We start from the raw sequence: 27,421 nt of genomic DNA, 5'->3' as shown, positions 1-27,421 counted from the left end.
TTTTTAGATTGATTATTTATTTATTTATTTATTTGTCAGAGAATGAGAGAGAGAGAGAGAGAGAGAACACAAGCAGGCAGATCGGCAGGCAGAGGCAGAGAGAGAAGCAGGCTCCCCACTGAGCAAGGAGCCCGATGCGGGACTCGATTCCAGGACCCTGCGATCATGACCTGAGCCGAAGGCAGCGGCTTAACCAACTGAGCCACCCAGGCGTCCCTCTGTTGGTGTATTTCTAACACCGGGGACAAACTGGCTGTGATGGGGAGAGATTTGAAGCCATTGAATTGTTAATGTGCTCACAGTGCGGGCAGGATGGGTTGTGAGCATGGCTGGTAGCTGCGGAGAGAGGGCCACACAGGGGGACTGAACCCCAGTGCAGCCCCCCAAGCCTGGGGGCCTGATCCTGAGCCTTGCAGGGCCACATCCTGATTTTGTCTCTTCTGGCAGAGTCGATCAGAGCCTAAGAGACTGAGTTCTACTAACCTAACCCACAATAGACTAAGCTGAAAGCACCGAGTACTTATTTATAAACTGGAAGCAGGAAGGCCCACAGACCGCCCATTGCTCTAGACCTTCCCTTGGGGTCTAACGAGACCCAACTTTAGGTCAGAAGACTCTGGGCATTCCTAGGACTGAGTACACTCACTGGTCAGAGGAAACAGAGCCTTCAGGAGAGGCCACTTGGCTACCACTGTATCAGAACCTGGGCCCAGAATCAGAGTGAGCCTCCTCTCCCATGTTAGAGCTACATCTTTTTTTTTTTTCTTTTTAATTTGAGAGAGAGAGAGAGAAAGCATGCCCACGTGAGCATGAGCAGGGTGGGGTCAGAGGGAGAAGCAGACTCTCTGCTGAGCAGGGACTCGAATGTGGGGTTCGATCCCAGGACTCTGGGATCATGACCTGAGCCAAAGGCAGGTGCTTAACCCACGGAGCCACCCAGATGCCCCCACAGCTGTATCTTTGATACTCACTTCTCAGACTGTACACACCGCCCCATCGTTAAGGACGGCCCCACCCCTCCTTCCTCAGGTGACGATACCAAGGACTAGGAGGCACCTTTCTTTGTATCCGTTCATCGGGTCGTGTTTTGTGTTTCCTCAGGGACATTCTTTGTCTCCCTTAATCCTTGCTTCAGTTCATTTTCATCCAGCTGGCGACCATCTTTCCAGGTGCTCGAAAATAAGCTCCAGGCAGTGGTTTTAAACGGCTTCAAACCATTGGGCTCCTGGGAGGTCTGGGAATGTCACTCCCTCCCGTCTCTGCCACAACCCAAACACAATATCTGAACACTTCTCCAGGGGCCTGGGCTTGGGGCTTTGCTCCTGTCTTCTGAGAATAGGAAAATTCCAGAGCACAAGACCTCCTTGTCTGTGTTTTCAGATGTGTCACCAGCCTGCCACATCGAGGCACATAGAAAATGGAGTCATTGTTGATCCTATTATCATAACTTACGTTCTTGAAGGCTTGCTATGAGCCAGGCACAATACTGCGAGCTGTCTGTGTGTTTTCCATTTAACTTAATATAATCCTTACAACCATCCAAATATAGGTATTCCTCACTTCATAGGTGAGAAACCGAGGCACAAGGAGGGTGAGGAGCTTTCCCCAGGTCACACAGTTATTCAAAAGTAAAGCCAGGGTTCAAATCCAAGGGTGTCCAACTGAAGCAGTCAGAGTGACTAATTTCTCTCTAACTGGATGGATCTAATTTGGTGGTCACCCCCTCTGGTCCGCGTTCATCTTTAGCTTACTACCTACTGCTTTTTTTTTTTTTTTAAGATTTTATTTATTTGACAGACAGAGATCACAAGTAGGCAGAGAGGCAGGCAGAAAGAGAGAGAAGAAAGCAGGCTCCCTGCTGAACAGAGAGCCCGATGCGGGGCTCGATCCCAGGACCCTGGGATCATGACCTGAGCTGAAGGCAGAGGCTTTAATCTACTGAGCCACCCAGGTGCCCCTCTACTGCTTATTTTTAAAGCCCTTTCCAACTGCTTCCTGACAGAGACTTTAATTAAGCGGACCACACTTTGTCCCTCCAAAGGCTTTGCAGACATTCTGAAATAAACAGAACAGTTGTTGTATTTAACCTGGTAACACAGCATTGTCTGACAAGTTCATTCCCATCTCAAATACAATTATGAAATCAGTTTGAGAGAGAGAGCTCTGAGAATGCAAGTGTGGATTTATCCTTGCTTCCAATAAATACAAGGTAGGAAGCAAGAAAACAGCAAAGGAACGTCCCTCTCGAGAGAGCTGAGCTTCGCCCCGTTAGAAAGACCCCTGAAAGCGCACCCAGCTGGTGGGAGGAGATGCGGGAAGGACCCTGAGGGCTCAGGACCGCCAAGAGGCCATGGGGTGCCCATCCCCTTTGTTTCCACTGGTTAGAATGTATGTCGTGTGCAAACCCTTTCTTGATTATTGGCATCTCGAAGGCGAGAAGCCCCAATGTCATCCCAGTGAATCTGCTGCTTCCCATCAGAGTGAGCAAAGGTCAGCACCTGGCAGAGAGGTTCTTGTTGGGTCATGGAATCCTGAGTGTGTTCCCTGCCCTCTCTTCTGGGCACCAAGATCGCATACATTTTTGCCTCCATGTCATCTTGTGACATCGACCAGGGACCCCAGCCTCGAAGGCGATATTGCACCCTCTTCCTAGCTGGTCTCCCCGCCCTCATAGCGCCTCCTCCATTCCAACCTCTGTGCCACCACTGGAGTGATCTTCTCAAAATGCAGATCCAGTCATGCCACATCTTGGCCACCTGGAGGTGAGGAAAGGTAAAGGGTGTTACAGAAGGACAGCACCGATGCGGCGATGCGCCTGTCCCCTGCCATCTCCAGCTCCCCGCCACTGTTCCTGCAGCACGATCAGAGCCCACGGAAGCATGTCACAGAGCAGCATGGCGCTCGGGTTCTCCCAGGACAGAGATGCAGGTTTACACTCCTCCTTGTTCCTTGAGATGGTTTTCATGAAATCACCTGGGGATTAGGTCCCTCATCTTGGAAGAGGAGGACTGAATAGGTCATTACCCAAAGAGTCTCCCGGGTCCACTGCTTGGTCAGTTCCTTTGTGGGTTTTTTGCTTCCCCGTCTTCCACCCTGGAAAAATCAAGTCCTCTGCTGATTAGAGAACGGAAGGAAAGGATGGCTAGTCCTCTCCCTCCAAATTTGTCTTATTTATTTCTATTTTTTTAAAAGATTTATTTATTTTTTTGAGGGTGGGGAGGGGCAGAGGGAGAGAATGAGAATCTCAAGCAGACTTTCCTACTGAGCAGGAGCAGGACGCGGGGCTCAATCCCACGACCCTGAGATCATGATCTGAGCCAAAATCAAAAGTTAGACGCTCAACTGGCTGACCAAGTGATATAGCCCCTCCATATAGCTCCAGGTGGGGGGTGGGGAAGCAGCAGGAATGACATTCTCCTCCCCCACCAACACCATGCAATGACCCCACTGGCTCACGTTCAGGGTTTCCCTCGGGGTCACCCTTCAGCCAGCAAAGAGCACCCTCTGGAGCCTTTCTCTCCCTGCCCCCACTCTCTGCTCCTTTCAACCCTCTGTCCTCCTCCTATATCCACCCTTTGGGTCCTGAAAAGGAGTAGGGGGCAAAAAACGCTAGCCTCATGGCTGGGCCTCTGGATAAAAAACATAAAAACTAACCAACTGCTCACATTTGGAAGGTTCATCTCTTGATGTCACATCTTATTTCTTATTAGGCCCAAACTCTGTATGTCTCCTTCCCCAGTCTTGAGTTACAGAGTCTTTCTTTCTTTCTTTCTTTCTTTCTTTCTTTCTTTCTTATCTTAATGGAGGGGAGAGGATGGGTTAGTTGTGGGAAAATATAATGAGATTTTTCTTAAGGCTTTGGCATTTAAAAGTTTCATAGAGGTTAAAACTCTATGAACTGCTGTGCAAGAATATTCTGGAAGGACTTCTAGTGTCTGCTTACTCTCTTCACAGTCAACTTCTCGGAACTAAGTTAATTAGCTCTATTTCCTTTTTAGCTCCCTGAAGAATCAGTGATCATTAAACGTCTTCAGAGCTCTGGATGCTGAGCTTCATTCCCTTTGGCATTTCAAGTTCCAAATAGAAATCCTTGCTTTCATAGTTCAAGTGTTACTTCAATTAGTGAATGTTCGCTTTCCAGTTCTATATACTTTCTTGGCAATGTTCTCATTGGTACCGAAATTTCTACTTTTCTTAACATCATTAGTTTTGATGTGCAGATTTCTTGGGCTTCAGAAAATTTATAAGACTTGGATGGACACAGTGGAGGATAATTTCCATGGTTATTCTTTTTTTATGAAAAGGGAAAATAATTTTCTGGAGTAAAATCGTATTTAGAAGTTGCATCAAAGCACAGCGATTAAAATACCAAATCTGCAAGATGGGAAGCATAAAAGCAACCCCCACAGTTTCATTAGAAGAATTAGGTAAGGTAAATGCTAACACTAGCTTAGCACAGGCTGTTTTGTTAAAATGTTAAAATGCAAGTGTGAGAGAGACAAATGGAAAAATCATGAGTATCTATAGGACCCTACCTACTTGGGAGACTCTGAGAAGTCATTTATCACAAGAGCTCACATTTTCTAGAACTTTCTATGGTTTATGAAGCACCTTGACACACAGGACCTCATTTAACCTTCACATAACTTATAGATAGGTGGTGTTTCCGCATCTAACTCAGTGAGCCTCTCGCACCTGGTCATGTATAAGTTCTGGGGTTCATTGCCACCCTAGCCACCCCAAATCTGTGCTTCTTTCTATTTTTTTCATGGCCACCCCAATGAGAACCAGCACCTCTAAATCCAAAGCAAGAACTGATTGCTTAAAATGAAGGTTCAAGAGGGGCACCTGGGTGGTGCAGTCGGCTAAACGTCTCACTCTTGGTTTTGGCGTGGGTTGTGATCTCAGGGTCATGAGATCCAGCCCGGGTGTCGACGGGCTCCATGCTCAGAAGGAGTCTACTTGGGACTTTGTCTCCCTCTCTCTGCCCCTCCCTACCTCTCTCTCTCTCTCTCTCTCAAATAAATAAATCTTGAAAGGGAAGGTTTAGAAAAGGTATGCACACATACCACCCCTCCCCCACCCCATATATATACTCAAACATTTGTTAGATGTACGAACTACTGGAAAACGGCGTCCCAGCATAGAAGTAAGACTCCAGGGGGCTAGACCCCCCCTAAAAAGACACAGAGCACACAAAACACACAGCATCAAGCCAGCAAAGGTGGCCCATGCTCCCCAACAAAGAAATTAAACAAAAGGAGGAAACCAGGAATGTGGAAAGGGGGCCAAATTCCAGAAACACAGAGAGCTTTCAGAGGCCCCCACTATTAAAAAGAGAGATCCTAGAGCAAGAAATTACTTGCACGTTAATGAAGACATAGAAAGCTTAATTCCTGAATGCATGAAACCCCCATAAGTGGTTTGCAGCCCTCTACTTGGCAGAACCCTAACCCTAATCCTAAAAATACTGATGCCTGGCCCCACCTGCCCGAGGTTGGACAGGTTTGGTCTGGAGTTTGGCGGGGACACCAGCTTGTTTAACCAGCGCCCTCCTCCCTGCAGATAATTCTAGAACACAGGCAGCGGTGATCCAGCCCAGGCCCTTCCTTTATAGAAGAAGACACAGGGGCTTAGTGGGGAAAGAGCCCCGGATCTAAGCGCTCACACTGGAACCCAAGCCCCGTATTGGCTCCCTGCTCCTGGGCTAGGCTCCAGGGGGACCGGCTGCCCGGCTCACGGGGCTCCCCTCTGGCGTCCCTCTCCTGCCCGCAGGTCAGCATCACCGTGATTGAGGCCCGGCAACTGGTGGGCTTGAACATGGACCCCGTGGTTTGTGTGGAGGTGGGTGATGACAAGAAGTGCACGTCCATGAAGGAGTCCACTAACTGCCCCTACTACAATGAGGTCAGTACCTTGTGGCCTTACGTGTGGAAAGGGACTTCCTACATGCGGTGTGAGGCGGGGCTCCAGGCCACCCGAGCCCCATGGGAGCAGCGGGAGTCAAGGGGCACAAAAGGCCCCCAGCAGGGCTGACCTTGGCCCACGCTGTTACAGCCCCCAGCACGCAGATGTGCCGTGCCACGTCCACCGAAGCTCAAGCCTAGATCATCCCCTGACAGTGTTCTGGCCGGAGGCCACCCTTTGAAACAAACCTCCAGCGCTCTCTGTGGGTGAACCCCGTGGGGCTTGGCCAGAGCCCTCTGGGTCAGTGACACCATTCAGGAGCGGTCCCTGTGAGCCAGCCTCTCCTGTAAATGCTGCAGGTGCGTCCCCTCATCCGGCCTCCACAAAAGTCGGAGGTTGTTGCCCTCAATCCCATGTGACACAAGGGGACACTGAAACTCTTGGAGAAAGTCCTTGCCTGGGCGCTAAGGGCCAGAGTCGGGTTCCACGCGCTCACCTTCTCCCTGGGCTGCCTCCAGGCTGTCTGAACCTCTGCGGGGATGCTTCCAGAGCACTGGCCTTAGGGTATGAGAGAAAAAGTCTGGTTCCTGCTCCTGTTCTTTGCAGCCATCTGAGGCCACACTGAGGTCAAAGGACCTCAGAGACCTTCTAATTCTATCTCCCCATCTTATGGAGGAAGAGACTGAGGCCTCAGTGGGAAGGGCTTTGTCCAAGAGCACAGAGAGCGCTGTTGACGAAGCAGGACCCAGCCTGTCAGCCTCAGCGCAGGGCTCCCTCTCCCCCCTCGGATGGCCACCGCTGACTCAATAGGCTGACTCTGGGCTCCAGCAGGGAATGGACCTAATCAGCTCTGGTGGGAGAAGCCCAGGTGACCTTGAGATGCCTGAGCGTACGTCAGAGGGACACAGAAGCCTGGGGGCTCCAAGAAGTGGGGGTGCCAGGCTGGCCCAAGTGAGGCATCTGTGTCCCGGGTCTCCATGTCTGTGCTGAGGCGTGGTGAGGGCTGAGGGTCCCCCCTGAACTTGGCAGGGAGCTCCCCAGCCATGCATCTTCAGGAAGGAAAACTGGACACACTTCTGTCCCCCACAGGGACCCAGGCCAGGGCCCTATGCTACCACGGGTAGGCTTGGTTCTCACAGCTGGTTGCCCACAGGCCCACAGGGCTGGGGCATCGGTGCTCAGAAACACCTTCCCTCATCTCCCAGCCCCATGTGGCCACTCTCCCAGGAGCCAGGAAATTCAGCCTCCACGTCTCTGACCTTACTTCAGGGCGCATCCCCGGCCAGCAAAGCCTCCAGCCTAGCTAAGAGTCTGCTTTCCCTTAACGGATCTGGAGACACGTGCCCATGGCCTTCCACGGTTATTTGATAGCGGCAGAGCCACGTTTGGCTGACTCAAGGCCTCACCTTGCACCAGCCCCAATGCACTTCATGTTTTGTTCAAATTGCCTGCTCCTTCCCAAGGAAACAGAGCAGCTCTCCCCACTCCGTTTCCCCAGCAAACTCCTACTCACCTTCCAGAGCCCAGGCCCAAGGTCCTTGCCCCTGAGCCACCCTACCAGCATTCTCTGGGTCAGAGGTCAATGCAGTTCTTTCTCTGGGACAGTAACGTCCCTGAACTGTGGTTGGTCCTTCATGTCTCTGTCCCTGGTGGGTTGGAGGCTCCCTGTCTCCTGTGTCACTGTGGCCCAGCCCAGAAGCTGGCTTGTACCTGGAGGGGTTGGGTAGCACTTTGCTGAATGGATACTCACCCGAAGGAAGAAACAAACATTTGCTCAGCATGTGTGGCACTTTGAGCCCGTGCCTGGCAACATGGGGACCACAGAGGTGACAGTCTCTCCCCTGACAGGCCGCGCCTACTTCCAGCCTAAAAGCCATTTTCCAGTTGCCACTAAGACTTTCCACTAAGAAACCACTTACCACTAAGCCTATCCCTTCCACTCACATGAATCTTCAATCTGTTCCTGATTCTAGTTTTGTTCTTTCTCACAAATCCAAGTGGTTCTGATTCATTGAATTTCTGTTTCTGCCAAACCAGCGTTTCTCACTCAGCACTAGGGACGTATTGGTGTCAGGGATTGTCCTATGAAGTGTGGGACGTTGGGCAGCATCCCTTCTACCCACTCGATGGCGGTAGCAACCCCACCCAGTAGCAACCAAAAATGTTTCCACTTGTTGCCAGATGTCCCGCTGGGGTTAGAATTACCTCGCTGAGAACAACCACTTGAAACTATCTTCCCACAATTCCTCTGGTCCCAAAGCGGGACTTTTCCTTTTTGCTTCTTGTCCTATGCCATGTTCCTCTTCATTGAAAAATACCCGTAGTCCCAGGGCTGTGCTGCTTCTGGCTAATTCTCTGAGTTAGCAAGAACTTTCCTTCTTTGACTCCACTAAACACAACAGAGGGAGATGAGAACAATAGCATAACTTAGCAGACTTCTAAGTGGTTAGAAAAGGGATGTCTGCTCAGGACACACAAGGAATGTGCCCACAGACTCTTCAGAGGCTGCAGAATTCTGGCTCTCACTTAGCTAGCTCTCTCTCCCAGGGCAGACGCAGTCAGAGGCAGCTGGCCTGGCCTTTGCCTCCTGCCTGGCTCCGGACCCGTCTTCCTGTGAAGGGAGGCTCACAACCATTGCCCTCCCATTATAACCTGACCGTTCAAGTCCAGGTCAAGACCCCATTCCATGGTTGCATCTGGTCCTGGCCACTGGTGCCTTCCTTCTGCTTCAACCACCTCTCTCCCTGGCCCTGGATCCTTCTCTTTCTTCTTCCCAAAGAGTCTGACATCACCCATCCACTCAACACCCCCAACTCTGCCTTTACTTTTCATTTGGCTATTCCTTGCCTATAAGGTGTTCTACTCTGGTGTATTCTCTCTGAGTACAATGATGGAAAACTATATATGCTCAGGGTCAGGAACCAGGAGTCTCTCTGTCTGTCTGTCCCCCATCCATCCGTCCCCTGTCCCTCCCTTCTTCTAGCCACACCCTTTTCTGACCTCCCACTCACTGTCCAACTCCGTGAGCTGTCCTCACCGCCTCTCCTCCCAAGTACTCCCCAATCTCCACCCCCAGCTCCACGGAAACCGCCCTCCGGGTCATCAAGGACCACACTGTCCCCAAGTACAAGTCCATGTCACCCTTCCCTCTGGACTGCCCAGCTTTTTCTGTTGTCTTGATGCCCCCTCCCCTGAGGGCCTCTCTGCTGCCCTCCCCTCCTGCCATCCCGTCCCTCACGGCCTTTCCTGACATGTGCCCTGTGCTCTCTGCTGAAATGCCACCTGCATGACTAGATCTCCACCCATCTCTCCAGAGCTTCGGTGCCCCCCGACCAGTGCCATCTGACACATCGCGGCCACATGCAGCAGTTGCCATGTATGGGGCCCCCGACCACGTGCACTTATGGCTTTAACGCTTGACCGTGGTCAGCTCACTCGGACTTCACCACCATGCCTCCCACTCCCCTTTGGATGGTGCCCCTGGAGCAGTTCAACATGGCAGCCTTGAGTATTGTCCCCACATCACTGAGGCCCGGGAAGGAAGTGATTGGCCTAACAGGAAGAGCTCAGCTGTCTGCTCTAAAGGCATCACTTTTTAAAAAGATTTTGTTTATTTTGAGAGAGAGAGAGTGAGAAAGAGAGAACACAAGCAGAGGGGAAGGGAGGGGCAGAGGGAGAGGGAGAAACAGGCTCCCCACCCAGCAGGGAGCCCGATGCGGGGCTCGATCCCAAAACCCTAGGATTATGACCTGAGCAGAAGGCAAACGTTTAACTGATGGAGCCACCCAGGCACCCTAAAGGCAGCGTTTTGACCCACAATGCTCCAGGGTGAGTCTCCAGCAGCCGGGAACACGCTCTCCTCAGACGCTGGCACTAAGCATGTTGGCAACACTTCTTCCTTGTCTCTGCCCACAAATTCACCAAAGCCATGGTCCCTGTGTGACTGCGCCCTGCCCTCGTTCCCGGCACCTACACACCGAGGCCTGGAGAGATGGGGCCAGGGGACAGTGGCAGCTCCCAGCTCCAGGGGCCAGGTCACACTCGGAGCATTTTCCATTTCTGGCAAATGAAGTCCTTCGCACCTTCAACATCTCCGAAGCTGGGACACTTCAGGCCTGGAGCAGTGTGGTTAAAGGCAATGTCTGTGTTGCCTGTACAATGGCGCCATACATTATGGTGTCTCGTACAGTCTCACCCAGCCTCATAACAAGACTCCGAGGCAGGTGTCGTACCCCATCTTACAGCTTGGGAAACAGAGCGGACCACGTGCTGCCCAAAGCCACATGACTCCTGCCTGCCACAGAGTCAGGGGGACTGATAGTTGCCACTGCTACTCCTCTGACCTTCGGGGCTCAGGGGAGATGGCCAGGATGCAGACAGGCACTGGCAGGAGAGAGGGGCCTGGTCGCTGGCTGCTATTAGCTGAATGATGGCAGGTTTGGGTCCTTCCTCTTTCCAGTACTTCGTCTTTGACTTCCACGTTTCTCCTGACGTCATGTTCGACAAGATCATCAAGATCTCGGTGAGTGTAGCTCAAGCTGCTCTTTGGTGTAGACTTGAAAAGGTCATCCCTCTGGATGGACCAACCATTAGAAGGCAGCCCCACGTCCAGACACACAGCTGGCAAGTACAGCATGGGCTGGTTTGGGCCCCTCTAGCCTGTTTAACCAGGCGTCTCTGCACAGTGTGCAACCTACTCACCCGTACCAGTAAGCAGAAATGAGGGCAAGAGGGGTTAATGCTGAGCCTCAGCAAGCCATTCCTGCCCTACCGAATGCCCTCCCACTTCACCGAAAAGCTCCGTTCCCCAGAAAGACAGGTGGTGCCACTGTTGGACCACCCCTCCCCTCCCCCATGGAAAGCCTCTGCCCCGCCTGGCCTGACTGGGGGCTGGTGGTTCTGCCTGGAAGGTGATCCACTCCAAGAACCTGCTGCGCAGTGGCACCCTAGTGGGGTCCTTCAAAATGGATGTGGGAACCGTGTACTCCCAGCCTGGTGAGTAGCTGCGTGACTCGGTGGGCTTCAGTGGCCACAGCTCAGCAAGGGTGGCCCAAGCCATCCTTCCCACCCTGGCGGTCCCTGGGTGTGGCCTGGCCAGGACTGTAAACTCAGCGTGGGGCCTTCAGGGGCATGGAGGGATGGGCATCCCGTCTGCACGCGGAGGCAGTGATGACCTGTGCTCAGGCCGTTGAAGTCCCAGGAGCCCAGCGAGGTGTAGGGGGCTTCACCCCCTTTTACATTTGAGGGACCTGGGGTTCAGAGAATTGTTGGGGCTCCACTGTCACCCAGATGGCCTGGGGAGAAATCACGCTGTGTGACTCTAGGGCACCCCCCGGAGGCACCCTGTCCTCAATACAAATGGGGTGTGGCAGCCTCTGAGGGAGGTCAGGCTCACGGACTGTCCATCGAGGGCCCCAGGCCCCCCAAGAATGGCGTGTGAGGCTGTGGCTGACTCGCAGCAACGTGGGTCCCCATGGGCCAACCCTGGATGGGGCCGGCAAGGGAACCCCAATGGAATTCCCAGAGGGTTTGTGAGGCCCACGCCAGGCCAAGAGGGCCCCACGTCTCGTCCGTGAAGTGAACCCACCACTCAGGACGCAGTAACGGTTCCGTCAGGCATTTTGACAGTGGCCATCCCATTTTATCCAGCACCACATTTAACCCTCACAGAGCAGTGAAGCGGGGGCATTGGGGTTCCTCCCCATTGTGCAGATGAGATAAATGAAGCCAAGAGAAGTTAAGTAGCTTGGAAGGACCACCAAACTATTAGGTTGAACAAGTCAACGATTTCTTACAGTTCGACTTCACAGACACTTGGCTGGTGCACGCTCCGTGACTTAGACTAGGGAATCGAGTCCAAACCCAGTACTGTACGCATAACCAGCACAAACTCATAGGACATTCAAGCCACCAGAGAGCTCAAAACACTAGTCAGGTGTCTTTGTATGACAAAGAGGCCCAGGGTTACGAAGAGACTTGCCCAGGGCCCATGGGAGCCCAACCTGGTCTCCCGACTCCCAGGCCAGCGACTTTCCCACTGCCACACACACACACACACACACACACACACACACTCACTCACACATGTTGTCGTCCTCAGCAGAGGGGGGCCCTAGTGACCATTAGCATCTTCGGGAGGGGGGAGAGGGCCGGTTGGCGATCCGGCCATTCCCAGGAAGCATACCCAGCTGCGGGCCATAGGCTGGAGACGCACGGGTATCCCAGAGGAGGTGTTCCAGCCTGGGGCCAAGCAGGGCCCCGCACCCTCAGGACTGGCAGCAGGGGTTCGGAGAGACAGCAAGGAGCCTGATGTGGACCCCTGGGCTTCTGGACGGTGGAGTCCTGGAGAGGATACCACTGCCACTGAGGCAGCACGCATGCCATGCGCCCAGGCCTAACCCTTACCAGCCCCTGCAGGCACCGTCACTCCATTTCACGAGAAGGAAGCAGGCCAAGCAAGCTTACACAGCTGGTCCAGGGAAAGGAATCGCATGTGAACCCGGGTCCAGGCGGGCCCAGATTCCAGGCTCTCTGCTGGGCTAACCCACCGCCAGAGCTGCTGCTGCTTCTGAATCTGTTCCTGAGCCTGGTCCCCTTCCTGGGAACCTGAGGTCACACGGCCCCTTCCGTTAGGGCACTGAGGTCTTCAATCTGATGGTCTCAGGTTTGGCCTGGCCCTCCTGATGAGCCTCTGGTTGCTGACCCAGCCGGGGGTCACTGGAAGCAGCTAGCCAGGGACACAGAGCTCGTGCGTGACGCTGAGAGTCTCTGGTAGTTCGATATCTTGTGGAGCTGGGAGGGATTCCTGGGGGACCAGGGCCTGCTTCTCACCCTGGCGGGACCATGTCTCCACCATCAGAGGCAGCAGCAGGACCCTGCTCACTCACTAATTCTCTCTACTGGAGGTGAGCGGGGGGTGAGTGGGGGTCATCCAAGGCCACAGCCCCCCTCTGGTAGATCATAGAGGAGTTCCTGGGCACTAGCCACTGCCCCAGCCCGACGAGCCTTCCCTGGCAGGTGGCTGAGAAGTTTGGAAGGGGTGGGGGAGAGGAAGGAGGCCCTTCCAAGCTCAAAGAGCAGCAGCCCTAAAGGCAGGAGGGGCTTGGCAGGGACTCCGGTTGTTCCGAAGGGAGTCAGCAGCTGGACCCAGCGGGAGCACAGGGGCGGGATGGGATGAGAGGAGTGAACCGGGCAGAGCGGAATCAGGAGGCCTCACAGACCCCACTAAGGTCGGTGGTCTGTACCCCACACACTCACGAGGTGCAGACATTTGAAAGGAGGAGTGAGGGTGGGGGAGCCTCTCCGAGGGTTCTGCAGGGCTACTGTGTGCAGGTTGTCTGCAGGGGTGGGGGCAGGACGGCTGCGGGCAGAGAAACCAGTTTGGAGGATTCTCGCTTCAAAGTCACACACCTGGATGCAGGACTTTCCCCAGCTGTTTGCCCCTCTGGGGGCCTCTGTCTCCTTCCGGCCATCCTGGGGTCAGGCCCCAAAAGGCTGCTCAGCCCTACAGCCTGCCCCAGACGGCAGGTGCAATCCGCCCTCGTCACCCCTGCAGAGCACCAGTTCCACCACAAGTGGGCCATCCTGTCAGACCCCGACGACATCTCCGCTGGGCTGAAGGGCTACGTGAAGTGTGACGTTGCCGTGGTGGGCAAGGGGGACAACATCAAGACACCCCACAAAGCCAATGAGACCGATGACGATGACATTGAGGGGTGAGGCTCCCATCTGCCCCCAGCCCTGGAGACCTGACCCAGCCGTCCCTTACCCCACAAGGAGCCCCTGAGGTGGACTTGGCACACATACCCTCCCCGCATCCCCCTCCCTTACCCTTGTCCCCCCCGCTACTCCCAGACAGACCAGCTCTTCCAAGAAGGACCAAGGGCAGGGCTGGCCTTGGGGTCCCTAGACCCCAAGAGACCCCAAGAGAGGAAGCACTGAGGAAGGGCGGGGCAGGACTTCACAGAGATTGTCCCAGGCACCAGGGTAGGCAGATGCCAGGGCAGGACTGGGTTGCCCACGCCTGGCCACGAAAGCCTTAGCTCTGTGTGCCGGCAGGAACTTGCTGCTCCCCGAGGGGGTGCCCCCTGAACGCCAGTGGGCCCGGTTCTACGTGAAAATCTACCGAGCAGAGGGCTTGCCCCGTATGAACACCAGCCTCATGGCCAATGTGAAGAAGGCTTTCATTGGTGAGAACAAGGACCTGGTCGACCCCTATGTGCAAGTCTCCTTTGCTGGCCAGAAGGTATTGGGGTGCAGGAGGCAGGAGGCTGGGTTTGGGGTAACAGGCATGAGAGGTACAGAGTGATTGGAGGAGGGAGGTTGGAGGCGGATGTGAGGCAGAATGAGAAGCCAGGGGGCACCTTCGATCCCGGAGTGCATTCGAGGAGAGGGAGAAGGGAGGGGAGCTCCCGCTGAGAGGGGCTGGAGCTGCCGCTGGCTTGGGGGTCCTCTCAGCCACGGACAGGCCTTACGGGATCCTGCCTGACTCTGTGTCTTGCAGAGCAAGAGCTCAGACAGGAGCGCTGAAAGGGAGGAGAGTCTGTTAGGCTGGTGCGGGGGAGAGTGCCTGCCAGACATAAGTGCGTGTGCGTGCGCACACACACACACACACACACACGTGAGCACTGGGTGTTGTATACAACTGATGAATCACTAAAGTCTACCCCTGAAACCAACAATATGCTGCATGTTAACTAAGTTGAATTTAAATTAAAAATTATATATACACACCCCACACATACACATACGTACACATACACACATGCACCTGTATACACATACCCTATGCATAGTCCGCATGCATGCACACATGTACACACATATAACATACACACGTAACCCCTATGTGCATACGTGTGCACACATGCGCGCGCACACACACACACACACACATGCACACACACCCTGACCCTCACTCCCTCCCTCCAGGGCAAGACTTCAGTGCAGAAAAGCAGCTATGAGCCCCTGTGGAATGAGCAGGTGGTCTTTACAGACCTGTTCCCCCCACTCTGCAAGCGCATGAAGGTGCAGATCCGGGACTCAGACAAGGTCAACGACGTGGCCATCGGCACCCACTTCATTGACCTGCGCAAGATTTCCAACGATGGGGACAAAGGTCAGCAGTAGGAGACTGGGTGAGGGGCGAGGGCACTGACGGGCAGGAGTCAGTGAGACCTGGGCCCCCACACACACCTCCTCCACCATCTCTACCTCTTCCCGAAAGGCACCCAGGCATGGTGAGGGCTTGGTCCGCAGCCCCCTCCCCCTCAAAGGAAAAGGGGAAGGTCATGGCTCAGGTCAGCTCATATAGCCTGCCTAAGCCAGTCTGCCTGGATTTGAACTGAGCCCTGACAGTTAGTAGCTGTGTGATCTCTGAGCCTGTTTTCCCATCTGTGAAATGGAAATAATGAGACACGTATGTACACACACATTTCACATATGCACGTACTGTCTACCGGCTTGTGGGACTGACCCTTTCTAGAACCCTCTGGGCTTCAGGGAGGTAGAGTATGAGAAACACCTACTCCCGGCCTCGTGGTGCTCACAGGGGACTAGAGAGGGCGATGTGCCATCACGGGCTCAAAACCTAAGGCCAGAGGCACAAAAGTCCACGTGTTCTCGGAGGCGGGTTCTTCAGAGAGGAGGGGAGGGGTCTGCATGTGGGGATGATGGGGGGACCTGTTTGAGATGCGGGTCCGCACAGGCTGCTAAGGGCCAGAAGGCCAGGCTGAGGAATTTGAGGGGATCCAGCATCTGTCCCTCAAAGAGATTATAGGCAGCCCGGGCTTCACGGAGCAGGAGGCAGGGAGCCTGACCTGTGAGAGCTCCATGTAAGCGAGCAGGCTGTCCCGGGCTGCCCACGATCAGCAGATGGGAGCGGCCCTAAGGCCTCCCCGTCGGCCACACGCTGGTCCACAGGCTTTCTCCCACCTCCAGTGTCTCGCCAAGCACGGCATGGGGTTCTCGGCTCAGCGACCGGGAGCCCCAAAAGAGGTTCCACCAGTCCCATGAGCCCCTTGTCCTCTCCCCGTGGCCCACAGGCTTCCTGCCCACGCTGGGCCCAGCCTGGGTGAACATGTACGGCTCCACCCGCAACTACACGCTGCTGGACGAGCACCAGGACCTGAACGAGGGCCTGGGTGAGGGCGTGTCGTTCCGCGCCCGCCTCATGCTGGGCCTGGCCGTGGAGATCCTGGACACCTCCAACCCCGAGCTCACCAGCTCCACCGAGGTGCAGGTGGAACAGGCCACGCCCGTCTCGGAGGTGAGGACCCGGGGACTGGGCTGTCCTCCAGAGCCCCTAGCTTGGGCAGCCTGGGACTGCGCTCTGCCTCGTGGTGCCCTGTCCGCTCAGAGGGCAAGACCCCATGATGAGGCCTCCTTCCCCAAGAAACAGGGGCCCACACTCCGCCCCTCATGGGGACCTGCCCCCTCCCACTGCCTGTGCCTACACTCCGCCTGGAGGTCCCAAGGGGGAGCCTCCTCTGCCCTCTTCCTGGCCATGGTTGTCCCTGTCCGGGGATACCCAGGCTGGAGGACAAAAGGACTTAGGCCTTCAGGGTCTGGGCTGCTTGACTGCACGGCAGGGTGGGGGTCCGCCCCCACTGGCCCAAAGGGCCTCTCTGAAAGACCGTAGGAGGAGGCCTGGCCCCAGGCCCAACATTTCTGCTGAGGTTTGAGGATGGTTTGAACCACCTTCCCCACAGAGCTGCACAGGGAAAACAGAAGAATTCTTTCTATTTGGAGCCTTCCTAGAGGCCTCAATGATCGACCGAAAAAATGGAGACAAACCAATCACCTTTGAGGTCACCATAGGTGAGTGCTGGGGTCACAGTGGGGTCTTCAGGCCTGGGTGGTAACCGCACCATGAGCCTGGTGGGAGGGAAACTTTGACCACTTTCCTTCGCTTGTGCTCAGACACCCGCATAGCACGGTGTTCACACGAGCGTGCACACACGCCCACAGCGGTTCCTTAGTGCACACTAAGGCCCTACAGGGCTAAGCTGTGTCTGGGACATGGGGAAGAAAGAAGCCTTCCCTGCAGAGGCAAAAGAGGAGAGAGTAGGAATCCAGGCCATGTCCTAGGCTGGACCTTGAGCTCGGTGGTCATCAGGGCTCCTAGCGAGGTTTGCCCAGGGGGGAGGCTGTGAGCTCCTTCCTCTGGCTAGTGTTCTCTTGTGTCCAAGCTGGTACAGACTCTCCATTCCCTGTGCCCCCCTTCCCTCCTACAAACCCAAAGCAGCACCCGGATCAGAGGGCGGACACCTAGAGGGAAAGGATTCTAGGCTCTTGCATGCCCCCTTCTGCCTCCAGGTAACTATGGGAATGAAGTTGATGGCCTGTCACGGCCCCAGCGGCCTCAGCCTCGGAAGGAGCCTGGGGATGAGGAAGAAGTTGATCTGATCCAGAACTCAAGTGACGATGAAGCTGACGAGGGTGGGGACCTGGCCTCCGTGTCCTCCACCCCACCCATGCGGCCCCAGGTCACCGACAGGTGAGCCAGGTGGATGGAGGGTCCTGAGAGGTCTTGCCTGCTGCCCTGCGTCCTCACATGGGCTGGTTTCCCCGCTCCCGGCGCCCCAGTTCTCAACCTCCCACCTCCTCCCCACCCCCAGGAACTACTTCCATCTGCCCTACCTGGACCGCAAGCCCTGCGTCTACATCAGGAGCTGGTGGCCGGACCAGCGCCGCCGCCTCTACAACGCCAACATCATGGACCACATCGCCGACAAGCTGGTCAGGGCCAGGCAGGGGTGTGGGGGGAGGGGAAGGCAAGGGGCCAGGGGGAGCTTCTGAGCGCCTTGACCAGCTTGGAAGCTTCCCCTGCAACACACTAGGCAGTCTGCCCAGCAGCTTGCCGTGGGGGTGGGGTAGGGGGCTGGGGGTGAGGACTGCAGGAATGGCCCCAGCACGACCTCGGGTCCTGTCCCTGCTCCCGTGTCCCAGGAGTGGGGCAGGGGGGGTGAGGGCTACCTGAAGTGGAGTCTGGGAATCCTGGCCCATTCTGTCCTGGTGTTCTCTGGAGGAGGCTGGCCGGCCCCTCTGTCTCTGGCCAGCATTGCACCCCACCCCCATCCAGCCTTGACTTCTGCCCAGCCCCAGCGAGTCCACCGGGACCACAGACCCACAGCCCAGATGTGGGTTCTTCCTTCTGGAAGAAACAGAACCTGGAGAATTCATGGTTTCTATATGGTGGCAGGACCTGGGAGGAGGGGGCCTGGCTCTAGTGAGGGGTCCCAGGTCTCTAGCCCTTCGTTCCCCTGATGAATGGCGGGAGACACTGGGGAAGCTGGGTTGGGGCCTGGGGCTCAGCATGCACCCTCCCTTCTGGCCCACAGGAAGAAGGCCTAAACGACGTGCAGGAGATGATCAAGACAGAGAAGTCCTACCCCGAGCGCCGTCTGCGGGGCGTCCTGGAGGAGCTCAGCTGTGGCTGCTAGTGAGAAGGGGTGGGGCGAGAGGGGCTGGAATCAGAGGGCTGGGCAGGGAAGGAGGTGTGCGCAGGTCTGCTGCGGGGGTTGGGGGCTGGTGGGCTCCGCTGAGCTGAGCGTTGCTCCCCTGGTCCCCCAGCCGTTTCCTGTCCCTTGCTGACAAAGACCAGGGCCACGCCTCCCGCACCAGGCTGGACCGGGAGCGCCTCAAGTCCTGCATGCGGGAGCTGGTGAGGACATGCTGGACCACACAGGGCTTCAGGGGAGGGTACCTGAGGTGGGGGAACATCTGTCTCTGGGGTCACAGCCACCAGGCCAGCCCCCTCAGTTGGGCGGCACCGCCTCAGCTCCTCTCCCACGCCCCCTTGCCCCCCTGCAGGAGAGCATGGGACAGCAGGCCAAGACCCTGCGGGCACAGGTGAAGAGACACACGGTGCGGGACAAGCTGAGGCTCTGTCAGAATTTCCTGCAGAAGCTGCGCTTCCTGGCAGACGAGGTGTGCCCCCAGACCCGAGTGACTGGCGTGGGGAGGGGCTTGCCCTAGCACCAGCTAGAGGCTCCCCCCTCCACACACCCCCTCTGACAGACCTTGGGGGACAGAGGCGAATGAACCCTTCCTCCTGTCTCGTGGGTGGTGAAGGAAGACCCAGCCCGGGGCCCTTCCCTCAGCAGACCCAGGCCTGGCCCCACCCCAGCAGAGGCCCTGAGGGTCAGTGGGGCAGCGCCGGCCCTGGCCATGCCCTCGCTGAGCGGCCCTGCCCTGCCTGACCCCAGCCCCAGCACAGCATCCCCGATGTCTTCATCTGGATGTTGAGCAACAACAAGCGCGTGGCCTACGCCCGGGTGCCCTCCAAGGACCTGCTCTTCTCCATGGTCGAGGAGGAGCTGGGCAAGGACTGCGCCAAGGTCCAGACGCTCTTCCTCAAGGTGCCAGAAAACGGGACGAGACTTGGGGGTGGGGTGGGGTGGGGTGGGGCTAGGGGCCCGGGTTTGCATCCGCCTTCTTCCAAAGCCTCCACCTCCTGGCCTGAAGGGGTGGAGCCCTCAAGTAGCAGGTGCTCAGAGAAGGGGTTGGGGGAGAGAATAGGAAGAGGAGGAAGGGGGCCAGACGGCTTCGATGGGCCCATCTCCCTCGGCTCTCTTCCCTCGCCCCGCACCCCAGCCCAGTGGGGTGGCTGTGGAGGGGCAGGGGCAGGCAGCCCGGCCCAGGCCCTCGCCCCTTCCTTTCCCCATGGGCTGATGCACCCCCACCCGCAGCTGCCTGGCAAGCGGGGCTTCGGCTCAGCGGGCTGGACAGTGCAGGCCAAGTTGGAGCTCTACCTGTGGCTAGGCCTCAGCAAGCAGCGCAGAGACTTCCTGTGCGGCCTGCCCTGCGGCTTCGAGGAGGTCAAGGCCACCCAGGGCCTGGGCCTGCACTCCTTCCCACCCATCAGCCTGGTCTACACCAGTGAGTGAGGGGACCCAGCTGGCTGTCAGCCCTCACTCCGGGAGGGCGCTGGAGGTGCCTCCGGGTACAGGGAGCCTCAGCCTGCTCTCCCCACAGAGAAGCAGGCCTTCCAGCTCCGAGTCCACATGTACCAGGCTCGCAGCCTCTTTGCCGCTGACAGCAGCGGCCTCTCGGACCCCTTTGCCCGCGTCTTCTTCATCAACCAGAGTCAGTGCACGGAGGTGAGGGCCCACGGGAGGAGGGAGGGGTCCTGGAAGGCTCCTGAGTGTGGGGGAACCAGAAAACAGATTGGCCAGCAACCCACATCCTTAGGGGACAGCAGTGCGGATAGCTACGGGCCCCCGCCACCCTGGTAAAGGCTTTAACTGTGGTTAGTTTCAACACAGGAGAAAGGGGAGACAGGTGGGTGTGGGGGCCCCAGGAGCAACCTCACGTCCGCCTTCATTTGAAGCTTTCGGGAAGAACCAGGAGGAATGACACTCTTGTCTCTGGAGTCTCCGGAAGCCTCTGTGACTTGGGGTGACTCCTGCTCGTGTACCTGCCCACACACCACCTCCCCCCGCCCCGCGTTGCAGGTCCTGAATGAGACCCTGTGCCCCACCTGGGACCAGATGCTGGTGTTCGACAACCTGGAGCTGTACGGTGAAGCCCAGGAGTTGCGGGATGACCCCCCCATCATTGTCATCGAGATCTACGACCAGGACACCATGGTATGGGCGCACTTGGGCATCAGGGAGCACTCCACACCTCCCCCCACCCAGCCCCCTAGCTCCTCAGCCAGGGTGCCAGCTGGGAAGCTGGGAGTGGGGGGCTGCTGACCAGCCCCTCCAGCAGATCCAGATGTCTCCTGCCCTGTCACTGCAGCCTGTCCCCTTCCCAATGCCAGGAGCCTCTGGGATCTCTGGAAGGAGCTGGGCCAAGTGTCCCCCACCCGCTCCCGCCACAGGCAGACCCAGAGAGGTCTGCGCTCAGGCCCAGAGTCATCGGGACATAGGCTGTCACTTCCTACTGTCATCAGCCTCCCCACACCCCTGAGCCCCTCAGCCCCCTGCCCACACCTCCCTCAGTCCGTGGCAGCCTCACAGCTCTCCATGGGAGCTCTGGGCAGGAGAAGGGAAGGATGGAGGTGACCCCCTGCAGCGCTGGGGACCCACCCCTCCAGCTACCCAGATAACCTGAGCACTCTGGACTCTGGAAGATCTCACGGCTAGCCCTGAGTCCTACACCTGCCATTCACTGCCGGCACTGCCCTGAGCAAGTCTGTGGCAGGTCCCAAGCCTCAGTTGTCCCCAACTGCAAAATGGAGGGATCACACCTGCCCCTTAGCTCCTGGGGCTATGGTGAGGACTGAAGGAGACCCCAGGTGTGAACATGCACAGTGAACTCAAGGGCTGGGAGGCCACCTTGGTTATTCATCATACCAGGGCAAAGCCGACTTCATGGGCCGGACCTTTGCCAAGCCCCTGGTGAAGATGGCGGACGAGGGGTACTGCCCACCCCGCTTCCCACCACAGCTCGAGTACTACCAGATATACCGCGGCAACGCCACGGCCGGAGACCTGCTGGCTGCCTTCGAGCTGCTGCAGGTGGGGGTACAGGCCCGGGGCCGGGGGTCAGAGGCTGCTCTCCTCCCTGTCCTGCTGGGAGGCCAGTTTGACCCCAGCTGGGGCGTGGTTCTTGGGGGCTTGGGGCCTTGGCCTTCCCTGTCTCCCCATAGCACCTGACAACTAACCCATGGGAAAGGATAGCGTGACACTCTGGCTCCCGTTCCCCAGATTGGGCCAGCGGGGAAAGCGGACCTGCCACCCATCAACGGCCCCATGGACATGGACCGTGGTCCCATCATGCCTGTGCCCGTGGGCATCAGGCCTGTGCTCAGCAAATACCGAATCGAGGTTCGTGAGGGCTCCGTGGGTGTCCTCCAGGCCCTGCCCCGGACAGGCCCTGCCCTTTTGGCTTCCTTGCCCCTTTCACTGTCTTCCCGTCAAGGCTCACGTGCACACATCACACTGGGGGTATCCAGAGGTCTTCGGCAACCTCAGGCTGTTCCTCGTTTTTCAGACAAGGAGACTGGGGACCTCGGAAGGGAAGTGACTCATCCTAAGTCACACCCAGAGCCAGTGGCTGAGCCAGGCGCTTTCCCGTTCCGCACTGAGCCACATTGCGTCATTCCAGGACCTTCCCCTGCCCTCCTGTCTGTGCCCCCACGCCCACCCACACCCCAGAGCCGGATGCCGGCCTCTCATCAGCTCTCCCGGCCCTGCCCCTCCTGACTTGCTGCCCCCTCCTCCACACCCCCCCAGCCTAGCTTGTCCTCATGTGGCGCAGTCCACCCTCCACCGGCCCCACTGACCACAGGACTCCCCTATCCACCCACCCAGGTGCTCTTCTGGGGCCTGCGAGACCTGAAGCGGGTGAACCTGGCCCAGGTGGACCGGCCACGGGTAGACATCGAGTGTGCAGGGAAGGGGGTGCAGTCGTCCCTGATCCACAATTACAAGAAGAACCCCAACTTCAACACCCTCGTCAAGTGGTTTGAAGTGGTGGGTGCAGGCCCCAGGGCAGAGCCAGGCCGAGCGGGTTGTGGCCAGTGTGGCTGGGAGCAGCTGCTCCAGGCCCCCCACTAAGCCCAGGCTGCCCTTGCTCAACCCCGCCCCAGGACCTCCCAGAGAACGAGCTGCTGCACCCGCCCCTGAACATCCGGGTGGTGGACTGCAGGGCCTTCGGCCGCTATACCCTGGTGGGCTCCCACGCCGTCAGCTCTCTCCGGCGTTTCATCTACAGACCCCCAGACCGCTCAGCCCCCAGCTGGAACACCACGGGTACGGCCACATCTCGGGGCCCAGGCCTGGCTCCACTCAGCCCTGGGGAAGAGCTCCTGCCTACTGTCTAGGCTATGCCAGATATCCCCGAGTGGGCGGTGGGTGCAGGGGTGCGGCCCCCTCTGGGGGCCAGGCTACCTTTGGCTGCCCATCACTCGAGAGCTAGAGAGGGCCAGAGCCAGACACGCTCTTCAAGCGCCTAAGGGCAGGTGGCTTCCTCTGCTGGTTTATGGATGAGACCCCGGCCTCCCTTCCAGCCTCCCTCCCGGCCCCGCCTCCACTGTTTCCCCCCACAGCAGCTCACCCTTCTCTCTGGCTCACATTCTCCCTCTCCTTAGGCCTGTCTTTTCTCTCTCAACTGCTCTGTCCCTCCCTCTAGCCTCAGAATGCTCCAGAACCGGCTTCAGACCTCTGGGTCTTCCAGCCGCCTCTGACTCTCCCTGTCATCCCTGTTCCTCCTTGTCTGTCTGCCTGTCTGGCCATCTCTCTGTCCAGCCAGGCTCCTCCGGGACGGCCGTGTGCTGTGCAATGGGGGCCCCTCCTCTCACCCCACAGGGGAGGTCGTGGTGAACATGGAGCCAGAGGCACCCATCAAGAAGCTGGAGACCATGGTGAAGCTGGACGCGGTAAGGCGCACGGGTTCAGTCCCACACTAGCGGGGCCCGGGTGACGCTTCTCAGGAGCAGGGCGGCCTCCTTTGGTTCGTTCACAGCCATGGCACTCGTGGTTGAGGGCTGACCTTGCTACATGTGCAAGCCATCCATCCTCGCTCCGTCCTGGAAAGCAAGACCGTCCACTCCACGTGGGCCACAGTGTGCGTGAGCGTGTGCACGTGACGGGCGTGCGGTATGCGTGGATGAGAGACAGAGAGACAGTAACCATCTGAGGGAATAGCCTGGGATTGTTTTTCTCCAACAAACACCCCCATAGACAGTAGGTTCTTTGCATGAACACCAGTGTCCCTTCCAGAGCTCCCTGGCTTTTCATCCTGGCCATTCACAAACCACCCTCCCTAGGCCCGAGCTGGGCAAAGATTTCCAGGTGAAAGCTCCTTATTCCTCTCAGTTAGGGGAACTGGGGCCATTTGTCTGCCAGAGAGAACCCTGTCATCTGGGGTTTCGATGCAGAGAGGGTGTCTTCAGGGGCAGGTGGGAAGGAGGCCCTGAGAGGCCAGATGAGGGCTTCCTCCTGACCACATCCTCTCCACTCCATTCTTGACCTCAAGTCCTTCACACAGCCTGGGGCACCTCCTAGCTTCTGAGGTCTGAGCTTGGTCTGAATGACCTACCCTGGGCGCACAAGTCCTGGACACCAGAGGGTCCCAGGCAACTGGCTGAGTTAGCAGTGGGCACGGTTCTCAGGGGAGGGGGCACTGCCCGGAAAGCTCTCTGCTCCAGGGCTGAAGATCCTGTGCCCTCTCAGCTCCCATCCTCCAAAACTCCTCCCTCAGGAATCTTTCTGGGGCCGGGAGAGAGCCCCCTCATTTCAGATCATCAGTGACATAGAGGCCAGCATGAACCTGAGCTTCCCCATCACTACCCAGGCCCTGGGCTCTGGTGGGGTGTTTTCACAACTGTGCAGTTGTACACGCATCTGCTGCATTTGTAAGGCTCTTGCCCGGGTGAGTAGGGGAGTGGAGCTGGAGTTGACCTTGTCTAGCCAACGTGACCAAACTCCCACCGCATACGGGGTCAGCCTCCCTGTCCAAACCCAAATGCCCATAGGAGACATCTGGGGAGTCACAACCATGCAGGTGCCCCATCCCCACCTTTGGACACAAACACCTGGCACGGATGGTTTATGTGAGGTCCCTGTGAGCCCAACACACAGCCAGGGCGGAGGACCAGCACCCTCAAAGGTTTGGGTTGAAACGTTTGTGAAGCAGGCCTTTTGCAGGCTCAACAGGCAGCGTGCCCTTTTCAGGGCTAAGCCCACAGAGCACAGGGGCTCACACAGTGAGCCCCCTCTCAGCTCTCATCCTTCTCCTCTCTTCTGATGGGGCACCTTCCTGTCACTCAGGCCCCTGATGGCTAATTCTATCCCCATCTCCTTGGTTTCCTTCTGCAGACTTCGGATGCTGTCATCAAGGTGGATGTGGTGAGTATGGGACCATCTGGGGGCTCTGAGGAGATAGAACCCTACAGTGGCATAGGGCATCAGGCCAAGGGGCCCCACATCTGGGACTGAGCCACTCCCTGGCCCCTGGATGCTTGGGGCCAGCACACCCCTCCACAGAGGCAGAGGGAGAGAACTATTCAGGCAGGAAAACCTCCGAATGCCAGGAGTGCCTTGGCCAGCGGCTAGAATTGGGAAGTCATGATCCTGTCTGGGCCCTGGCATCCTTCTCCAAGCCCAGCCCCTTTGACAGTGGTGGCCCCCAGGAGCCTCACGGAGTCTAGGGCTTCCCAGAAGTAAATAGAAGGGATGGGGGACCCTTGGATGGTCTGGGGCTCAGAGAATGGCCAGGGAGCAGGGCTGTAGGCAGGACTCTGGACACGGCCAAACTTCCAGGCTGACGAGGAGAAGGAGAAGAAGAAAAAGAAGAAAAAGGGCAGCTCAGAAGAGCCAGAGGAGGAGGAGCCGGATGAGAGCATGCTGGACTGGTGGTCCAAGTACTTTGCCTCCATTGATACCATGAAGGAGGTAAGTCCTCGGGCCTGGGCTGCCAAGGAAGAACAGGGCTATGGGAGCTGACCCCAAGTCCACATCATCCCCTCCTAGCCAGCTTCTTACCCATCCCCCACCAGAGCCAGTTCTCACACTGCATTAACCCGAGCTTGGAACAGACTTGTCTCACATCCTTGACGTACTAGCTCAGCACCCGCCTTTTCCAAGATGGCGGTCGGCCTACCTTCCCTGGCTAGGTTTTCTCTTGTCTTCACTCATTTATACCACAAACATCTCCTCAGTATATATGATGAGTCAGACACCATCCTAGGTAGTGTGGGAGCCAAAGCCCATACCTGGCCTAAGGAGCCCTCATGGACATGTTGACTGATACAGTACAGGGTGATGACAAAGGCAGATCAGTGCCTGGGGGAGTCAGAGGAGGCTTCACGGGGAAGGTGACCTTTGAAGAAGAGGAGAAACATGTTCTCAGAGGCCAAAAGGGAGCAATGATTTGCATCCGTTAGGACTTGCATCTGTTCATACTGCTTTGCTCTCCACATCTCTGTCCCTGTGGCTGTGGAATGTTCTTTCCCCACTGTGTGCACACAGCTTCCGCCTGCCAAGGCTGATTGCACAGTCCAGAAAGTGCATCTCTCCTCTTCCTCCTTTGTCTCTCTCCACCCCGCCTACCCAGCTCAGGGCACTCCCTGACTGACCAACCAGCCAGGAGGGACGTGTGCCTGTGATGTGCTTCCTTGGTAGGACCTGAGCTGATCCAGCCACCCTCTCTCCCCAGGCCGTTTCTGTGACCCAGGCTGTGTGTGGGGTTGACTGTCCACTGTTAGGTTAGTCGGCTAAGCTACTGTATGTAGCGAGTTAGATTGGTGTAAAGAAGACAGAAGCTTCTTTCTTTCTCCCATAATATCTCCGAGAGTGGCATTAGGCTGGTAGGGGGACATAATGGCAGCAAGTACAAAGCCCCTGCATCTGTGTGGTTAGAGATGGCTCACCCTCGGGTCCTAATACCAGAGCACAGGAAGAGGTAAAGAGAAGAAGAGGAAGCACACTCCTTTCCTCTTAAGGGCTCAACCCGGAGTTTGCACATATCCCTTCCATTCACGTTGTCTGGAATCTAGTCCCTGTAGCCATACTTAGCTGCAAGGGAGGCTGGGAAATGTAATCCCTGACTACATGCCTGTGTGTCCAGAAAAACTTCTAAACGGCAGGAGGGCAGATCACTGGGGGTCACCTAGTGGTACCTTCTCCCACCATCACCTGCTGGATTCAAGCAGGCCAGGCTGGAGCTCCAAGGGGCTGTGTGTGGTCTCCGTGTCTCTACTCCTGTAATATGCACAGGCTGCCACCAGGGGGCGCCTTGGTCGAACCCTCGTGATTTCGTTTTCCAGCAGGTGGGGTGGCCTGTGGGAAGGCACGTAAAACACATTTTCTGATTCAGTTATACTTTTCTACATTAAAAAAATAATAATAACACTAAGAATAAACATTAAAGGGCATTTTATTTTTAGATGATACACAATGCAAAGAATCATAAACTCCTGACTGTAGTCCTATTGTACACATCATAAACTTTTTTTAACCCACTTACACAGAGCATGTGATGAGCTTGAAACCCAGTGGGACACTGTTCCTGTTTCTCGTTTTTTAAGATGTTATTTATTTATTTGAGAAAGAGATCACAAGCCAGGAGGGGGCAGGGCAGAGGGAGAAGCAGGCCCCCAGTGGGCGGGGAGCAGGAAGTCAGACACGGGGCTCAATCCCAGGACCCCGATATCCTGACCTGAGTTGAAGACAGATGCCTAACTGACTGAGCCACTCAGGTACACCAAACACTTTTCTGTTTCTAAGTATTTAAGACTGGTCTGAGACCACAGTGTGGGATCAAAAGACCCCTCCCCAGGGAGCCCACCTTCCCTCCTCTTTCTTTTGGTAGCAACTTCGACAGCAAGAGGCCTCAGGCATTGACTTGGAGGAGAAGGAGGAGGTAGACAACACTGAAGGTAAGCCTGGGACGGTGGGTCTCTCCCTCCCATCCTGTTCCCTCAAGGGCCGGCTCCCCCGCCTGCCACACCGTGGCTTCTCTTTCCCCTCCCAGAGGCCCACACAGCTGCAGCAGCCACAAGCCACCAGCCTGGGCACCAGGAGCAGGCGTAGGCCCTCATCTGGGGTGGCCTGTGCTCGAA

At 56.8% G+C, this 27,421-nt stretch overlaps 1 protein-coding gene across 3 annotated transcripts in view; it reads left to right on the top strand.

Annotated features, from left to right (window-relative positions):
* OTOF (otoferlin) overlaps positions 1–27,421 on the top strand; it is a 92,047-nt gene that overhangs the window by 55,501 nt on the left and 9,125 nt on the right. For 2 of the 3 annotated variants that reach the window (XM_032867007.1, XM_032867006.1), the window contains 25 exons: positions 5,776–5,907; positions 10,367–10,429; positions 10,818–10,902; positions 13,463–13,622; positions 13,966–14,152; positions 14,839–15,025; positions 15,951–16,174; positions 16,617–16,725; positions 17,224–17,404; positions 17,526–17,646; positions 18,249–18,349; positions 18,481–18,571; positions 18,721–18,837; positions 19,116–19,268; positions 19,599–19,788; positions 19,885–20,009; positions 20,364–20,498; positions 21,213–21,374; positions 21,564–21,683; positions 22,170–22,331; positions 22,448–22,610; positions 23,166–23,236; positions 24,678–24,707; positions 25,122–25,253; positions 27,172–27,238. In XM_032867007.1, coding sequence (XP_032722898.1) covers positions 5,776–5,907; positions 10,367–10,429; positions 10,818–10,902; positions 13,463–13,622; positions 13,966–14,152; positions 14,839–15,025; positions 15,951–16,174; positions 16,617–16,725; positions 17,224–17,404; positions 17,526–17,646; positions 18,249–18,349; positions 18,481–18,571; positions 18,721–18,837; positions 19,116–19,268; positions 19,599–19,788; positions 19,885–20,009; positions 20,364–20,498; positions 21,213–21,374; positions 21,564–21,683; positions 22,170–22,331; positions 22,448–22,610; positions 23,166–23,236; positions 24,678–24,707; positions 25,122–25,253; positions 27,172–27,238 — 3,268 coding nt within the window. Of the gene's footprint in view, positions 1–5,775; positions 5,908–10,366; positions 10,430–10,817; positions 10,903–13,462; positions 13,623–13,965; positions 14,153–14,838; positions 15,026–15,950; positions 16,175–16,616; positions 16,726–17,223; positions 17,405–17,525; positions 17,647–18,248; positions 18,350–18,480; positions 18,572–18,720; positions 18,838–19,115; positions 19,269–19,598; positions 19,789–19,884; positions 20,010–20,363; positions 20,499–21,212; positions 21,375–21,563; positions 21,684–22,169; positions 22,332–22,447; positions 22,611–23,105; positions 23,237–24,677; positions 24,708–25,121; positions 25,254–27,171; positions 27,239–27,421 lie in introns of all 3 variants that reach the window. The other variant, XM_032867005.1, reaches the window with a different exon arrangement.

The sequence above is a fragment of the Lontra canadensis genome, unplaced genomic scaffold, assembly GCF_010015895.1.
Source record: "Lontra canadensis isolate GAN:19392208 unplaced genomic scaffold, GSC_riverotter_1.0 scaffold32, whole genome shotgun sequence".
Lineage (NCBI taxonomy): Eukaryota > Metazoa > Chordata > Mammalia > Carnivora > Mustelidae > Lontra > Lontra canadensis.
Note: the sequence above shows the minus strand (reverse complement) of the source record. Positions and strands in the feature narration are given on the sequence as shown.